The sequence below is a fragment of the Kogia breviceps genome, chromosome 14, assembly GCF_026419965.1.
Source record: "Kogia breviceps isolate mKogBre1 chromosome 14, mKogBre1 haplotype 1, whole genome shotgun sequence".
NCBI classification, from domain to species: domain Eukaryota; kingdom Metazoa; phylum Chordata; class Mammalia; order Artiodactyla; family Physeteridae; genus Kogia; species Kogia breviceps.
Window position 1 is genome coordinate 65,706,574 of NC_081323.1, and position 15,282 is coordinate 65,721,855.

The 15,282-nt window shown below is 45.8% G+C and overlaps 1 protein-coding gene across 6 annotated transcripts in view; it reads right to left on the reverse strand.

Annotated features, from left to right (window-relative positions):
• Positions 1-15,282, reverse strand: part of MYH11 (myosin heavy chain 11) — a 122,078-nt gene that overhangs the window by 86,257 nt on the left and 20,539 nt on the right. For all 6 annotated transcript variants that reach the window (XM_067013499.1, XM_059038282.2, XM_059038284.2 and 3 more), the window contains exon 3: positions 14,354-14,510. In XM_067013499.1, the coding sequence (XP_066869600.1) occupies positions 14,354-14,510 (157 nt within the window). The remainder of the gene's footprint in view (positions 1-14,353; positions 14,511-15,282) is intronic.

Sequence of the window (15,282 nt, forward strand, 5' to 3'; positions counted from 1 at the left end):
ATCTATGGAGGAAGAAAGTAGATAGTGATGGGGTAGAACTGGGAGTGGGAATGGGGGAGTCACTATAAGAGGCCACAAGTGGGCACACGATTTTTTTCTGGGATGATAGGAAGATAAACTTAGATTGTGGTGATGGCTGCATAACCTTGTAAATTCACCAATAACTGGTGAATTGCATACTTAAAATGGATTGATTTATGGTATATAAATTACACCACAATAAAAGTTTTTTAAAAAACAATGTTACTTTTACACCACCTCTAAATCAAGAGATCTGATTCCTTAAACATCATACAGATCTATTCATTTTTCAAGTTACAAAACTGCTTTTTTTTCTTAAATAAGTTATTAATTTATTTGGATTACAAAATTAGTACACAACAACTGCAGAAAGTTTGGCAAAGACAAAAATCCCCCTACCCTGTGATGGTTAAATATTTGGATATATCTCCTTTTCATTATTTTTTATAGCGGTTTAGAGTGATTTACACAATTGATGCCATTTGATGGCGTGATTTTCTAGTCCTTTTCATTTAACATTTGACTATAAGCGTTGACCATGTCATACAGTCTTTGTTGCTGATATTCAATGGGCTTATAATAGTCTATGGGGAGGCTCCTGCTACTTCTCAACCTCATCTGGTTACTTCCTTCCCCCACTTGCATCCCAGCCACACTGGCCTTCTTGGCACTTCCCTAGCACATCGTGCCCACTCCTGCCTCAGGGCCTTTGCACTGCCTCTTCCTTCTGCCTCTAAAGCTCTTCCCTGGTTCTTGATGTGGCCAGCTCCTTCTCACCTTTCATATCCAAGTTCAAATATCACATCCTCAGATGGGGCCACCTCTGACAACCATGCATTCAGAGCCACTCCCTCAGTTTCTCTTGATCCCATCATCCTGTTTTATCTTCTCCTTAGCGGGGGGGGGGGGGGGGGGAAATAACTTTATAATTTCATCACCTGAAATTATTTATTTATTTATTTGCTTACTTGACAAAACTGCTTTAATGCTTCTCCTACTGGTCCATGAGTTCCTGAGGGCCAAGGGCTGTGCCTGACCCAGGGGGGCAGGGACCATGTTTGACACATAGTAGGTACTCAGGAAATGCTTGTTGATTTGAATCAGTCTCAACCAATCATTTTTTCTCTCTCTCAATCTCTCTCTCTCTCTCTCTCTCAGAAAGGCAATTCCGATTGAAGCCACAGTCAGTGCTTCTTCCTTTATTCACATATTCACTCAGCAAACAAGTCCAGGGCCCCTACTATGCATCAGGCACTGGAAACACAAAGTTTACTAAGACCTACTTAGTCTTTGCTTTTGAGAGGCTTATGATCCAGTGTGGGGGTCAGATGGGCAAAGAACGGACTGCAAGATGTGGGCAAATGCCACAATGGGTATATGACAGAAGTGCTACAGAAAGGCTGTTTTAAGGCTCCCCGAGAGACAGACAGGACCTCTTAGCAGCTGAGGGGACAACTGAGCCACACAGAGAAGGATGTGTAGGAATCTGCAGGGGAAAAGGCACCAAGGAGGCAGAGCATCCCAAGCAGAGGGCCTGGGCCACAGGAAGTCAGAGATGGGAAAGAGCACAGCACAAGAGCAGAGATGGCAGGGCTGGAGCCCGCATCCCAGCACCGCCTGTGCCTGGCTGAGCTGCCCGGCCCGGAGCCCTGGGGTCTGCCTCACCTCACACCCCAGCCCCAAACGCGCCTGTCTTCCCTCCTTCTCCCGGGCCTGGGGGTCTGGCCGTGGATGAGCAGGTGTGCGGGGGAGCTTTCCAAGGACAGAAAGGGCTCCCTGCTGTCTCCCTTGCACCAGGCCTGAGTCTCCCAGGAGACGTCCAGCTCCCCACAGACCGGCTATTTCGGCCTGATCCCGACACCAGCTCGCGGTTTCTGGCTGGGGAGCCAGAGGCCTGCAGGCTGACCATAAAAGGAGAAAACCGAGCTGGGCCTGAGAGCAGCCCGGGCTGGCTGCTTCCCTTCCTCCCTCCCGCGCCAGGCTGCTGTGGGACCCATGGAGAGGGAGGTGGCCAAGCCCAGGTCCCCGCAGGGTCACCGCTCCTGCCGACCAGGGAAGGACGTGGCCTCTACCAAGTGCAGAAAGGTGGCTCCCTCCCTAATGCCACCCACAGAGGTGGATGCGGAGGGTTCCAGACCCAAGGTCAGTGTTGGGCCTCTACCCTGGGCCCAGCCAGGTGACAGCTCAGGCCCTGCACTTGCCTGCCCGGTGCTGTACTCCCCAGGCACTGTCCAAATCAACCCTCACAACCACCGGGATAGGTGTCTCCTCATTGGACAAATGAGGAAACTGAGGCACAGAGAAGTGGGCGCCTTGGCAGAGCTGGGATTTGAACCCACTCCAAAGCGACTCCCTAAACCTCTGCCCTGTAAGTCCAGGCTTTCCTCTCTCCAGCCTGCTGCCCCCAGCAGTGTGGGGAGGAAGAGATTCGGGGTGAGCAAGGGGTACTCTGAGAGCTTGCGCTGGACCCCAGCAGGACTCTTCCAGACCCACATGAATCTCTGGCATCTTTAATAGCAGAACTGGCCAGCTAAGGGGGCGTGGGTAACCGAAGACCGATATCCTCCCGCTGGCCTCCTGGCCCGCAGTTCCCACCTCCACTTTCTGTGTCCTCCTCTCCGCTCCAGCCCTGCAGCCTCATGTATACCATCAGCTCCCTTAGGTCCACATGTCGCCTCGTAAGGATGCCTCCTCTGCCCTCCCAGCCTGGGACAGGTCCCAGGGTCCACCTCACAGCTCCCTTGACCTTCCCGACAACACATATACTTGTGGTTGGATTTGATTAACATCTGCACCACTCAGTAGGCTGTGTCCCCCACCACCAGCCTCCCCACAGTGAGGCCTCAATCAATACTTTTGGACAAAAAAATGGAACAGGGAGGTAGATTCTCTCTGAGGCTGGGAGGGCACAGAGCCGGGAGGCTGGAGCATGCATAGTCCAAGAGGAACACACCGTCACCAAGCGTCAGCCAGGACTTGCCAGATCCACTCCCTTAAGCATATCTGCTTGTCCAACTCAATATTTACTGCTTATTTTAAAAAATTAATTCTCCTTAGCTCTTTCCCATCTGTGTGAGACACCACGGGCAGTCCGTAAAATGCTCATCAGAATCAGATGATCCTTCGTTCTCATTTCCTGCCAAAGAACGTGATCTTCCCGTGATAACTCAGAGGGCCGACCAGATGGGGCCAGACAGATGGAGCTCCCAGCATCCCTCACACCGCCAGGCCAGATGCTGAGCAGATAGCTGCAGCGAAGTCTCTAAGAGTCAGAGAAGCATGCAAATGGTCCCCTCCCTGGGGATGTGTCACAGGAACACGGTCTCAAGAGCTAAATGACTTCGAATTACTTCCCGGCTCCACCTCTTAGGCAACTCAGAGCATCAGTTTCCTCACCAGGAAGGGATAAAAACCCACACTTTCCAAGGATGTGAAAACGAAATGAGACTGGACACACAAAGAGCTTAAAAATACCCAAGGCCCATTCAAAAGCATAATAAGTGCTATTACTATTAGCTTTGTTATCATTACCACTCCATCCTCTCTGCCCTCTACAACAGTAAACCAGTGAAGTGATTACAGACAGCAGTGATTCTGTCCCAAGAGGACAGGGTATCAGGCCAAGTTCAACCCTTTCTAATTATAAGGCCTAAGCCAGTCCCTTAGCCTTTTGGGGCCTCAGTTTTCTCATCTGTTAAATGGGGATAACGACACTACACTGTCTACCGTACTGCCTCAGAGAATGTTTCCAGGGTGGCCAAAGGTGACATTGCCAAGTTTGGCACTCAGCTCGGGGGCCAAGCCACTCGGTGCTCTGAGCCTCAGTTTCTTCAGTCTGTCAAATGGGGAGGCTGTCCTGCAGGGGACCAGCAAGGGCCAAGGGAGGCAGGATCTATGGGGCAGTGAGCCCAATGCGCATCGCTGCCCTTCCTGTCTCTGAGCTTACAGGGGAGCCTCTTGGGAGTTGGGGGAGCAGGAGCCAGCCCCCCAGTGCCTGCCGGCCATGGACAGAGGGTTCAGACCGAGTGTGGGAACTTGCAAAGCAGAGGGCGGAGTTTGGATCACTCCACTCTCACAGACTTCTCTGCAGCCTGAAGAGGGTTCAGCCAAGAGCCTGGGCTGATAAAGGTCTGTAGCTATTGGTTTTTTTTAAATCCCCTGAGAGTGGCCATTTGGTGCTAATTAGGTGAGGACACAACACTTTCAGTGACAGATCCTGACGGCTCCTCTCATCCTCAGAATGAAATCTCATCTGCCTTTCACACTGTCCCTCACCCCAGGGACCCACAGAGGGGTGGTGGGAGATCCAAAGTGGATTTTGTCGGGAAAGCTTTGGTGATGCTTTCCCCACACTCATCATGCTAATTTGCTGAAGTCACTAACGTCAGCTTCCCTAGTGCTGGGCCCTCAACACTAACCCCCTGAGATGTAAGGAGACAGCCCTGCAGGAGCAAACAGCCTTCCATGGGGCAGGAGGGGCCTGTGCAGCAGCTCAGCATCACCCACTTGTCCAGCAAGCCCTGGGCTTTGCAGTCTGATAAACCAAGTTCAAATCTACTCTGATACTCATGTGTCAAGTTCTTTACCTCCCTGAGCCTCAGTTTCCCCAGCAATAAATTGGGGCTAAAAATAGCATCTGCCTCCAGGGTTGGATTATCTGACCAGTCATGTAAACATAGGTCCACAAGCAAAGGAAGGGAGGGAGGTAAAAATAAAGAACATTTCAAAGGAGTCAATATTTGCTACGTCTTTAAAACTATCATAGTAAATGTCATGGGAAAATTTAAAACTTTGTTGGCTTTCATTACTTTAGAGTTTAGTGTTCTTTTTATTCTGGATTACACGTGTGGGCACCGTAATAGTTTCAGGGCTTAATTTAAAGGTTCTAATCTGATCCTGTCTCCCTTGTGGGTTTGTGGGAAGGATGAATGGAGATTATTCCTGGAACGCCCTGTGCATATAGGAAGTACACAATAAAAATCCACTATCACCATTATTGCTTCTTTGGAAAAGAAGCTGTGAGAGAATTTCCATCAAAATATAGTGGGTTGGGCTTCCCTGGTGGCACAGTGGTTGAGAGTCCGCCTGCCGATGCAGGGGACACGAGTTCGTGCCCCAGTCCAGGAAGATCCCACATGCAGCAGAGCGGCTGGGCCCGTGAGCCATGGCCACCGAGCCTGCATGTCTGGAGCCTGTGCTCTACAGTGGGAGAGGCCACACAGTGAGAGGCTCACGTACCGCAAAAAAAAAAAAAAAAAAAAAAAAAGGTAGTGGGTTGAATTGTGAAAATGACTACACTACCCAAAGCAATCTACAGATTCAATGCAATCCCTATCAAAATACCACTGGCATTTTCACAGAACTAGAAAAAAAAATTGCACAATTTGTATGGAAACACAAAAGACCCTGAATAGCCAAAGCAATCTTGAGAAAGAAAAAAAGAGCTGGAGGAATCAGGCTCCTGGACTTCAGACTATACTACAAAGCTACAGTAATCAAGACATTATGGTACTGGCACATAAACAGAAATATAGATCAATGGAACAGGATAGAAAGCCCAGAGATAAACCCACACACATATGGTCACCTTATCTTTGATAAAGGAGGCAAGAATATACAGTGGAGAAAAGACAGCCTCTTCAATAAGTGGTGCTGGGAAAACTGGACAGCTACATGTAAAAGAATGAAATTAGAGGACTCCCTAACACCATACACAAAAATAAACTCAAAATGGATTAAAGACCTAAATGTAAGGCCAGACACTATCAAACTCTTAGAGGAAAACATAGGCAGAACACTCTATGACATCAATCACAGCAAGATACTTTTTGACTCACCTCCTAGAGAAAGGGAATAAAAACAGAAATAAACAAATGGGACCTAATGAAACTTAAAAGCTCTTGCACAGCAAAGGAAACCATAAACAAGACGAAAAGACAACCCTCAGAATGGAAGAAAATATTTGCAAAAGAAGCAACTGACAAAGGATTAATCTCCAAAATATACAAGCAGCTCATGCAGCTCAGTATCAAAAAACCAAACAATCCAATCCAAAAATGGGCAGAAGACGTAAATAGACATTTCTCCAAAGAAGACATACAGATTGCCAACAAACACATGAAAGAATGCTCAACATCACTAATCATTAGAGAAATGCAAATCAAAACTACGATGAGGTATCATCTTACACTGGCCAGAATGGCCATCATCACAAAATCTACAAACAATAAATGCTGGAGAGGGTGTGGAGAAAAGGGAACCCTCTTGCACTGTTGATGGGAATGTAAATTGATACAGCCTCTATGGAGAACAGTATGGAGGTTCCTTAAAAAACTAAAAATAGATCTACCCTATGACCCAGCAATTCCAGTACTGAGCATATACCCTGAGAAAACCATCATTCAAAAAGAGTCATGTAGGGCTTCCTTGGTGGCGCAGTGGTTGAGAGTCTGCCTGCCGATGCAGGGGATGCGGGTTTGTGCCCCGGTCTGGAAGGATCCCACATGCCACGGAGCGGCTGGGCCCGTGGGCCGTGGCCACTGGGCCTGTGCGTCCGGAGCCTGCAATCTGCAATGGGAGAGGCCACGGCAGTGAGAGGCCCACGTACCACACACACACACACACACAAAAGAGTCATGTATCACAACGTTCATTGCAGCTCTATTCACAACAGCCAGGACATGGAAGCAACCTAAGTGTCCACTGACAGATGAATGGATAAAGAAGATATGGCACATATGTACAATGGACTATTACTCAGCCATAAAAAGAAACTAAATTGAGTTATTTGTAGTGAAGTGGATGGACCTAGAGTCTGTCATACAGAGTGAAGTAAGTCAGAAAGAGAAAAACAAATACCGTATGCTCACACATATATATGGAATCTAAAAAAAATGGTTCGGAAGAACCTAGGGGCAGGACAGGAATAAAGATTCAGACATAGAGAATGGACTTGAGGACACGGGGAGGGGGAAGGGTAAGCTGGGATGAAGTGAGAGAGTGGCATGGACATACATACACTACCAAATGTAAAATAGATAGCTAGTGGGAAGCAGCTGCATAGCACAGGGAGATCAGCTCTGTGCTTTGTGACCACCTAGAGGGGTAGGATAGGGAGGGTGGGAGGGAGAGGCAAGAGGGAGGGTATATGGGGATATATGTATATGTATAGCTGATTGACTCTGTGATACAGCAGAAACTAACACACCATTGTAAAACAATTATACTCCAATAAAGGTGCTAAAAAAAATAAAAGATAGTGGGTTGAACACAGGTATTTAGCGCTTCTTCTTCCCCAAACCTTACTAAAGTGACAGTAAAGGTGTTTTTCAAAAACACATGAAGCCGTTCAAATGAACAGGAGAGGAGAGAACAGCAGCACAACCTGGGAAGCCAGCAAACAGGATGAGTGATGACAGTCCCAGGAGAGAAGTCTAAGCTGGCAGTGGGGAAAGTGGAGAAGCAGAGCCCCCTGCCTCCAGCCCCAAACCTCAGTAACTGGCAGCCCCAGGGCCTCTGGAAGGGGGTCGAGGGGAAACAAACCCACAAAGACTGATTGAATGTCTGTTTGAAAAGCTGCTAGATCCTCCAGATACCTTCTACACCCCTGCAGCCAAGTGACTGCCCTTCCCACAACCCACAGAAGGGGGGCAGATTTATTCTCTGGAGAGGAAGAAATAGAGGGTCTCTGTTTTGGGGGACACCAGGGACCATACTGACAGCAGGAGGATAACACGCAAGTTTGATGCCACAGTTTGAAACCCTCAGCCTCTTCTCAACTAAGACCCTCAAAATGATGGTAGACAGATATTTCCCCTCCAGGCAGAAGATTGCACAAGTCTTCTCCGAAGAATCTCATCAGCCCAAGAAAAAAAGACTGAAAGATATAGCAGAAGTGCCCCGATGGAGCAGCCCAGCTTCACCAGCCCATAGCCAAGTTCATCATCAGCAAGCTCCTCCTGCAAGCACAGAGCTGCCATCAACTTTTTGGTGCCCATACATTAAAGCATCCCAGATGAATGGACAGCCAATAATTCACCAGGCATCTGAAGAAAGCCACTAATAAGACAAACACAAATTAAAACAAATATAAAAGAAAATATGCCTCTTGGAGGAAACAGAGACCTACCTGTGGAAAAGTACCCTCCAAGAAAAAGGACATACATGGAAAAAGAATGTTATAAGAAAGAAACATTTAGGAAACAAAACAAAGCTCTTGGAATTTTTTTAAAAATGAAAGCAGTAATTGAAAACTCAATGGAAGGTTCATAAGATAAAGTTGAGGTAACTGCCCAGAAAATCAATGAGACGAGAAAGAGATGAAAATCATAAAAACAATCTAGGAATTCCATTATGGAAATAAGAAAACATCTAGAAAAAAACAGGAGAGAGAATACAAAGAGAAAGAAATCGTTAAGGACATAATTCACAAAAATTTCCCAGAATTTAAGGACGTGAGTTTATAGATTATGAGGGTCCACTCAGTCTCCAGCACTACGGGTGAAAACAGACACATGCCAGATTCCACCATCATAAACAGGGGGATAAAGCAGAGTCAGAAAAAAAAAAAAAAAAACTTAACAGAGAAGGAGAAAAAACTGGTCATACACAAAGGATCAAGAATCATATTGGATTTTATCTCCTCAAAAATGAAACTGAATCTCAAAGCTAATGAAGCAATGCCTTAAAAATTCTGAAAGGAAACTATTTCTTGCTTAAAAATTTAAACCCAGCTAAACTGTCCCTTAACTATTAGAGAAGCATCAAGACTTTCAGGTATGCAAGATCTCAATTTGCCTCACATACATCCTTTCTTGAGAAGCTACTAGAGAAAGTGTTCCATTTAAACAGGGAGTAAATCAAGGAAGAACACCTGGAAACTAGGAAACAAGGAATCCACCATGAGAGCATTGAAGGGTATTCCAAGAGTGATAAAGAAGATCCCAAATGTCAGCTACCAGTCATAGAGGGTAGCCAGGGCAGGTCAGAGGACTCCAGTATCAATCACCTTCATGGAGAAGCTATCAACAGGATCTTGAACACATAGCTAGACATATTAAAAGGAGATAACATATTTTGAAGGAAAATTTGGGGTAGAATTAGTGATTAAGTACATAGATAGGCAAGTTGGGGAGAAAAAGGCAACTACTAACTCCAGGGAAAAGAATAGTTGTACCGGAAAAGCAATCACAAGACAGTGCAGAGCTCAGCTGTGAACAGCATCTGCACAGTCATAATAATGTAAACTCTGAATATAGTTTTCATCAAAGTTAATACAAAACTATGTTGGGATTCTATGAGATAGGGCGCACATACATGTGTGCTGGGAGGAGACAGGAGGTGCAAAGCAAAGGGGTGACGGAGCTAAATCCTCACGTTTCATGATGAAAAGTCAATAGGCTATTGACTAAAACAGGGAAAAAATTACGATATGAGCAATATACTCAAGTTGTTTAGTGATTACAGAGGTAACTATCCAAAAATCAGTTAAAGGGTTGATAATGGTTACCCCTGGAGAAGGGGAAATTAGAGAAGCAACAAAGGAGGGCTATTTTTCTTAATAAGCCTTGAGGAATTGACTCTGAATCATCTTCACATATACCTTCACTAAAAATAAAAACTAAAAATGGAAAAAAGGAACAAAGATCCCTTTAGGCATGTAATAGTCTAGCAGCCTATGGAACGGTACATATGGAATGTTACTATTTGTGGGGAAATCTTGGGGAGGGGGAAATAGATATGTATCTGCACACATGTGCAGACAATATCTCTAGGAGAATATCTAATAAACTAGAAGCCATGGTTTTCTCTGGGGAGGCAAATTAGGCATCTGGTGCACAAGGGTTGAAAGTGAGAATTTTCAGCTTTTGAATTTGAATCTATCATCTCTCCAAAAAAAAGAAAAAAACTGGGAAATGTAAAAAGTAAACAGGACATCATGTACACATGCACATATATACGCTGCATCCTTAAATGCCTACTTTTCCCATCCTCTTCTTCCCCAGGGGCTTGGCTTCCTTTGGGGAGGGGGTAGTCTGTGAATTATGTCTTAGAAATCCCCTCCCATATTCCCAGCTCCCCTGTTACTATTCTCAGCCAGAACGCCATCCCAACTCCCCTTTCCATCAAGGCTTGTAACTCCCCACCCCTCTCGGACACCCCACCCCCGCATCCTGACCCTGGTTGGTTCTTTTCTTTAAACAACTCTGAGAGTTCTTCATTCATCACAAATATTAACGGAGCAGCTACTCCACGCCAGGCACCAGCAAACATTCCAGAGATTCAGTGATGAGCAGGCAGACAAGGATGGAGTTTGTGGGTTTTATGGAGTTTAGGGGTCCTCAGGAACTTAAGCACCTACGTCACATATTTTAAACATTTCATTCTGTATTCAGTGTTCTCCACCCCTTCCCAACCCCACCTCTTCACACTCCATCCTGTTCCACAGAGGACTTGAGGAGGAAGTCACAGCTGCTAGCTTGACACCTCCAAGATGGAAAGTTCAGCATGATTCAAGCCGAATGACTATATAGCCTGGAATAGCAACATTCACCAATAGAGTCACAAACGGGGTCCACGTGTTCCTTCACAAAGACCAAATTCCCACTCTCTAGAGAAAAAAAATTATTTTTCCCAAGCCTATATTTTTCTCCTTTATTTTTTCTTGGGGGGGGAGGGATTTTTTTTCCATTGGAGTCTATCATCACTAATTTGCCAGGAAGCACCAGGTAAGGCCAAAAGGAATACATACGTAGCAGCTGTTGATTAACATTTGATCTAAAAAGAGCTTATCTTTTATGGTCCTGTGCGCTTATGGCTGTCATTTTCTCTTGAGGTTTGAAATTTCAAAGTAATTTTATTTTTTTCATTAATTAGTTAATTAATTTATTTATGGCTATGTTGGGTCTTCGCTGCCGCGTGCGGGCTTTCTCTAGTTGCGGCGAGCGGGGCCTGCTCTTTGTTGTGGTGTGCGGGCTCCTCATCATGGTGGCTTCTCTTGTTGTGTAGCACGGGCTCTAGGCATGCAGGCTCAGTAGTTGTAGCGCACGGGCTTAGTTTCTCCGTGGCATGTAGGACCTTCCTGGACCAGGGAATGAACCTGTGTCCCCTGCATTGGCAGGCGGATTCTTAACCACTGTGCCACCAGGGAAGACCCTGAAATTTCTAAGTAATTTTATATTTCACTATATAATTCTGTGTTAAAATATAGAGCCTAAAAGGAATGAAATGTTATCAGCCCCAGGGGTCCCAGTATAGAGTATAACATTGACCCATGGATAGGAAGTTGTCTAGGGAGATGACAGTTATCACAACACAAAAATATTCTTCAGTGAGACGACTATTTAGGAAATCAGACCCCACTGAAACATCTTTCTCTGGTCTGCATCACTGTTGCCCTCCGACTCAAAGGCTACACCTTGCCAACTACTGGGTGTCAATATCCATTGTCTTGATACAAACACAACAAAGTGGCAGCTTTGCAAAACTGTTGATTTCCCTGAAGGTGCAATATCACATGTCCATGCCCTCTGAAAGGCCACAGAAAGTCAGATCAATTCACAACCAAATATCAGAGACATCAGGAAAGGTAACATAACAGGGGCTTTGAGGCACTGTGCTAAACGCCAAATAAGTAAAAAGCCCGTGGCAAAAGTGGTGATCTCTCCAATAAGTCTGCAAAAATTATCCTCTTACCCTACACTGCAGAAATCAAGCATGACATGAAGAATGGTGTCTTATGCTCTCACATGGTTCTGTCCAAAAAAAAGTTAAGGCAAAAAAATGAATTAATTTTATACTCAATCTAAGAATTAGCATCTAGTTGAAATTACCACCAAATTCCTATTACATGTAAAATAAATAAGACTGTATTCATAATTTGCAGTGTCATTTTTCAAGCCCGTCAAGCCCCCTTCTCCCTTAATCTACAGTGCCTGTTTTAAGTGATTTTTTCTGGAACCAATTATTTTCAGATAGTCAAAACGTCCTTCATTTCATGCCATCCAGTTCAGTTAGTTAGTTAGCAAAATGTTAATGGTGGTGATCTCTGGGTGATAGAATTATGGGTGCTTGTATATTCTCTTTTGCTTAAATATATGCTTTACTTTCTCTAGAATCAATATATAAGATTCAAGTTTTTTCTTACATTACACATATATATTTTAAGAGCACTATGGCAGTGCTTCACTGTCACTCCCCCCTTCCTCTTTGCTAATGAAATTTTCTTTCATTCTGATATTCAGATAAAATGTGCTTAGTGGGAGCTCCCTCAGCTCCAGGAAAGAACCAGGAATAGTCCAAACCAATCATAAATGTTCCAGTCCTCTTTGCCAATGATTGGTTTAGAGGTTGGCATGTGACCAAGTTTTAGCCAATCAGGCATAAGGGATGCCTGCTGAGAAGCTTCTGGAAAAGGTTTTCCTCTCTGATAAAAAAGAGACATAGGAAAAATCCCTAACCCTCCACATCCTTCATGCTTTTGGATAGTATCACATGAGGATGTGATGTCTGGAGCTATGGCTGCCATCTTGTGACCATGAGGAGGTAGCCAAGAAAATCCCAAAAAAGTCTGGTTTTGAGCTGCTGAATTAGCTAAGCCTGAAATCATCAACCTTCAGACTATTTTCTATGTGAGGTAATAAATTCCTGTTGTCTAAGCCACTTTAATTGGTTGCTATGTTTCTCACAAGCAAAAGCACCCCAAATGATACAAGCACTGTAACTTTGAGATGTTCGGCTTCCCAAAGAGGTGTGTGAACCACCATTTTATACTTTTCCATTAAGAGAGACCACAGATGATTTTTTTTCACAAAAACACATACCTAACTCCAAGAGTCATCACTTTACACCCTGAGATTGTATCTCCACAGCCCTCTTTGCAAGGCTCCATATTCTGGCCTTTGGAGGTAATGGTAGTCTCTCGTCTGGAGTGGTCCAGCTTGAGTCACACCTGTGGGGTTTGGCTAACCCTGTCACTAACCCTTGGGGAACTTATACCTGAGCCCCTCTACCTTGAGGGGTTATATCTCCTAGGCACACCTGGATCTCTGCCCTTAGGAGCTTCCAGAACTGGGCTCCTTTCAATTCTCAACTCAGAACATTCCTGGAAGAAGATATTCCAGGGGTTGCAAAGTCAAACACAGGGGCCAGGCAGTTAACACAAACAAGTGCATCAGGCCAGGTGAGAACTGGGGAACTGGAGAACTCATACCCCCTCTAAAGGGGCAGCTGACAGGTGGGATCACATGTTGCCAGATGTTCCGATACTTTCAAAACAACCTAGAAATCTGGCTTTTTATGTACAATCTCCAAATTTTTAAAAGTTGGCAACTAATTTAGGCATCCTTAAAACTCCATGTGGACCAAACCAAACTTATCTGAGGGCTGGATCCAGCCTACCAGTTGCCGGCTTACAACCTCTAGACTATTCGCACCTAAAAATCACACGACAATTGTGCACAGCTTTAAAACTGCCAAAGCTCTTTTCTGTTGCCCTTTCCCAAGTATAAGGAGAGCAGAACTCCTGTATCTCAAGACCAGATCTATTTATATGAGGAGGTATTCCATTTATGGGAAGAGGCATGAGGGAACTTTCTGGAACTATTTCCCATCTTGGTCTGGGTGGTGATTATACAACTGTAAACATGTAAAAATTAATTTTAGGCTGGACACTGAATTTGTGTACTTTTTGCATTCTACTGTATGTATGTTCTACCTCAGTAAAAGTTATTAATGATAGTAATAATAATAATACATAAACATGGAGGTAATATGCAAAGGTCTTCAGTGTGGAAAAGCCTGCTTTACAATCTTCACCACAAGCTAAGAGATGGATCCTCTCACTCTCTTTTCACAGATGAGGAAACTGAGGATGGAGATGAAAAGACATTTGCACAGGATCCCGCAGGGTGTGAGTGACAGCTGATCGCAAACCCATGTCTGGTTGGCTCAGCCCCAGGGCTGTTCCCCACCCACTTCCATTCCCAGGTGAGAGCATCCTACCATTTTCCAGACAGCTGGCCTGCCGAGGGCCTCAGGCAGCCCGGGAGAGGGGAAAGCGAGCTCTGGAGCGGAAGCCAGAGTGGGCCCATGCCCATATTTGCCCAAGCTATCTGCCCTCCCTGGGCCTCCCGGGCCGCAAACACAGATGTTCAGCTTGCTTTTTCCCTTTTTCAGTCACGGCCCTCCTGAGGCCCAGTGCTGCCTGCCAAACTCTGCATTCTTGGCGAGAACTGCAGTCAGGCAGGGCAGGAGGGGCCCGGGGAGTGACTGTAAGCAGCCCTGGTGGGCTCCCTGGAGGAGGAGGAGCTCCATGCACTCACGGGCGGCTCACCTTGCAGCATGCTCCGGTAGGCCGTGTCGGCGATTGCGTAGATGTGGGGGGGCATCTCGTGCCGCTTCTTGCCCTTGTACATGTCGATGATCTTCTCCGAGTAGATGGGCAGCTGCTTGTAGGGGTTCACCACCACGCAGAAGAGGCCCGAGTACGTCTGCCAAACAGAAAACCCATCTTACTTCCAGAACCCAGCAGGGATGAGAGCTTGGACAAGCAGCCCATGGGGGCCAGTCATGAGAACACCCACCATGGCCTGCATTGTCTGAGCACCACCATGTGCATTTTCTTACTTCATCCTCACAGTGGCAGCCTTAGACAGATGTGCTCAGAGTCTCAGTTTAGAGATGGGGAAACTGAGGCTCAGAGTCCTAGGGGGAACCTCTTGGCATCACTGGCTCTGGATATAGGGTAAGAGGAGCAAGGGGCAAGACTGGATTTCTAGGGCACCTGTGTTATAGTTTATAAGTTCTGTGTTCAGGTCCCAGCTCCAGTTTCACCACTGTTGCTTCACCTCCCCGAGCCTCGCAGGCTTAAATAACATCTACCACTTCTGCAGCATCTATTGTGCGCCAGCCACTGAGCTAAGCACTTCACAGTCGTCGTCTTCTTTAATCCTCACATCCACCCTGTGACAGGGATACTATGATTTCCCTGCTACCCATTTGACAGATGAGGAAACTGAGGCTCGGTGAGGTTGTCACCAGGTCACACAGCTGCTGGGGAATTTGGAACTAAAATCGCGACTGCTAACCGCAGAGCTCATACCCTCGACCATGAACAAAGCACACACTCCCTTGTCTGTAAAATGGTGATGAACACAGCTGCCCCTAAATAGGAATGGTTCTGACACGTTACAACACAGATGAACCTTGGAAACATGACACTGAAGGAAAGAAGTCAGACACAGAAGGTCACGTATCACATGG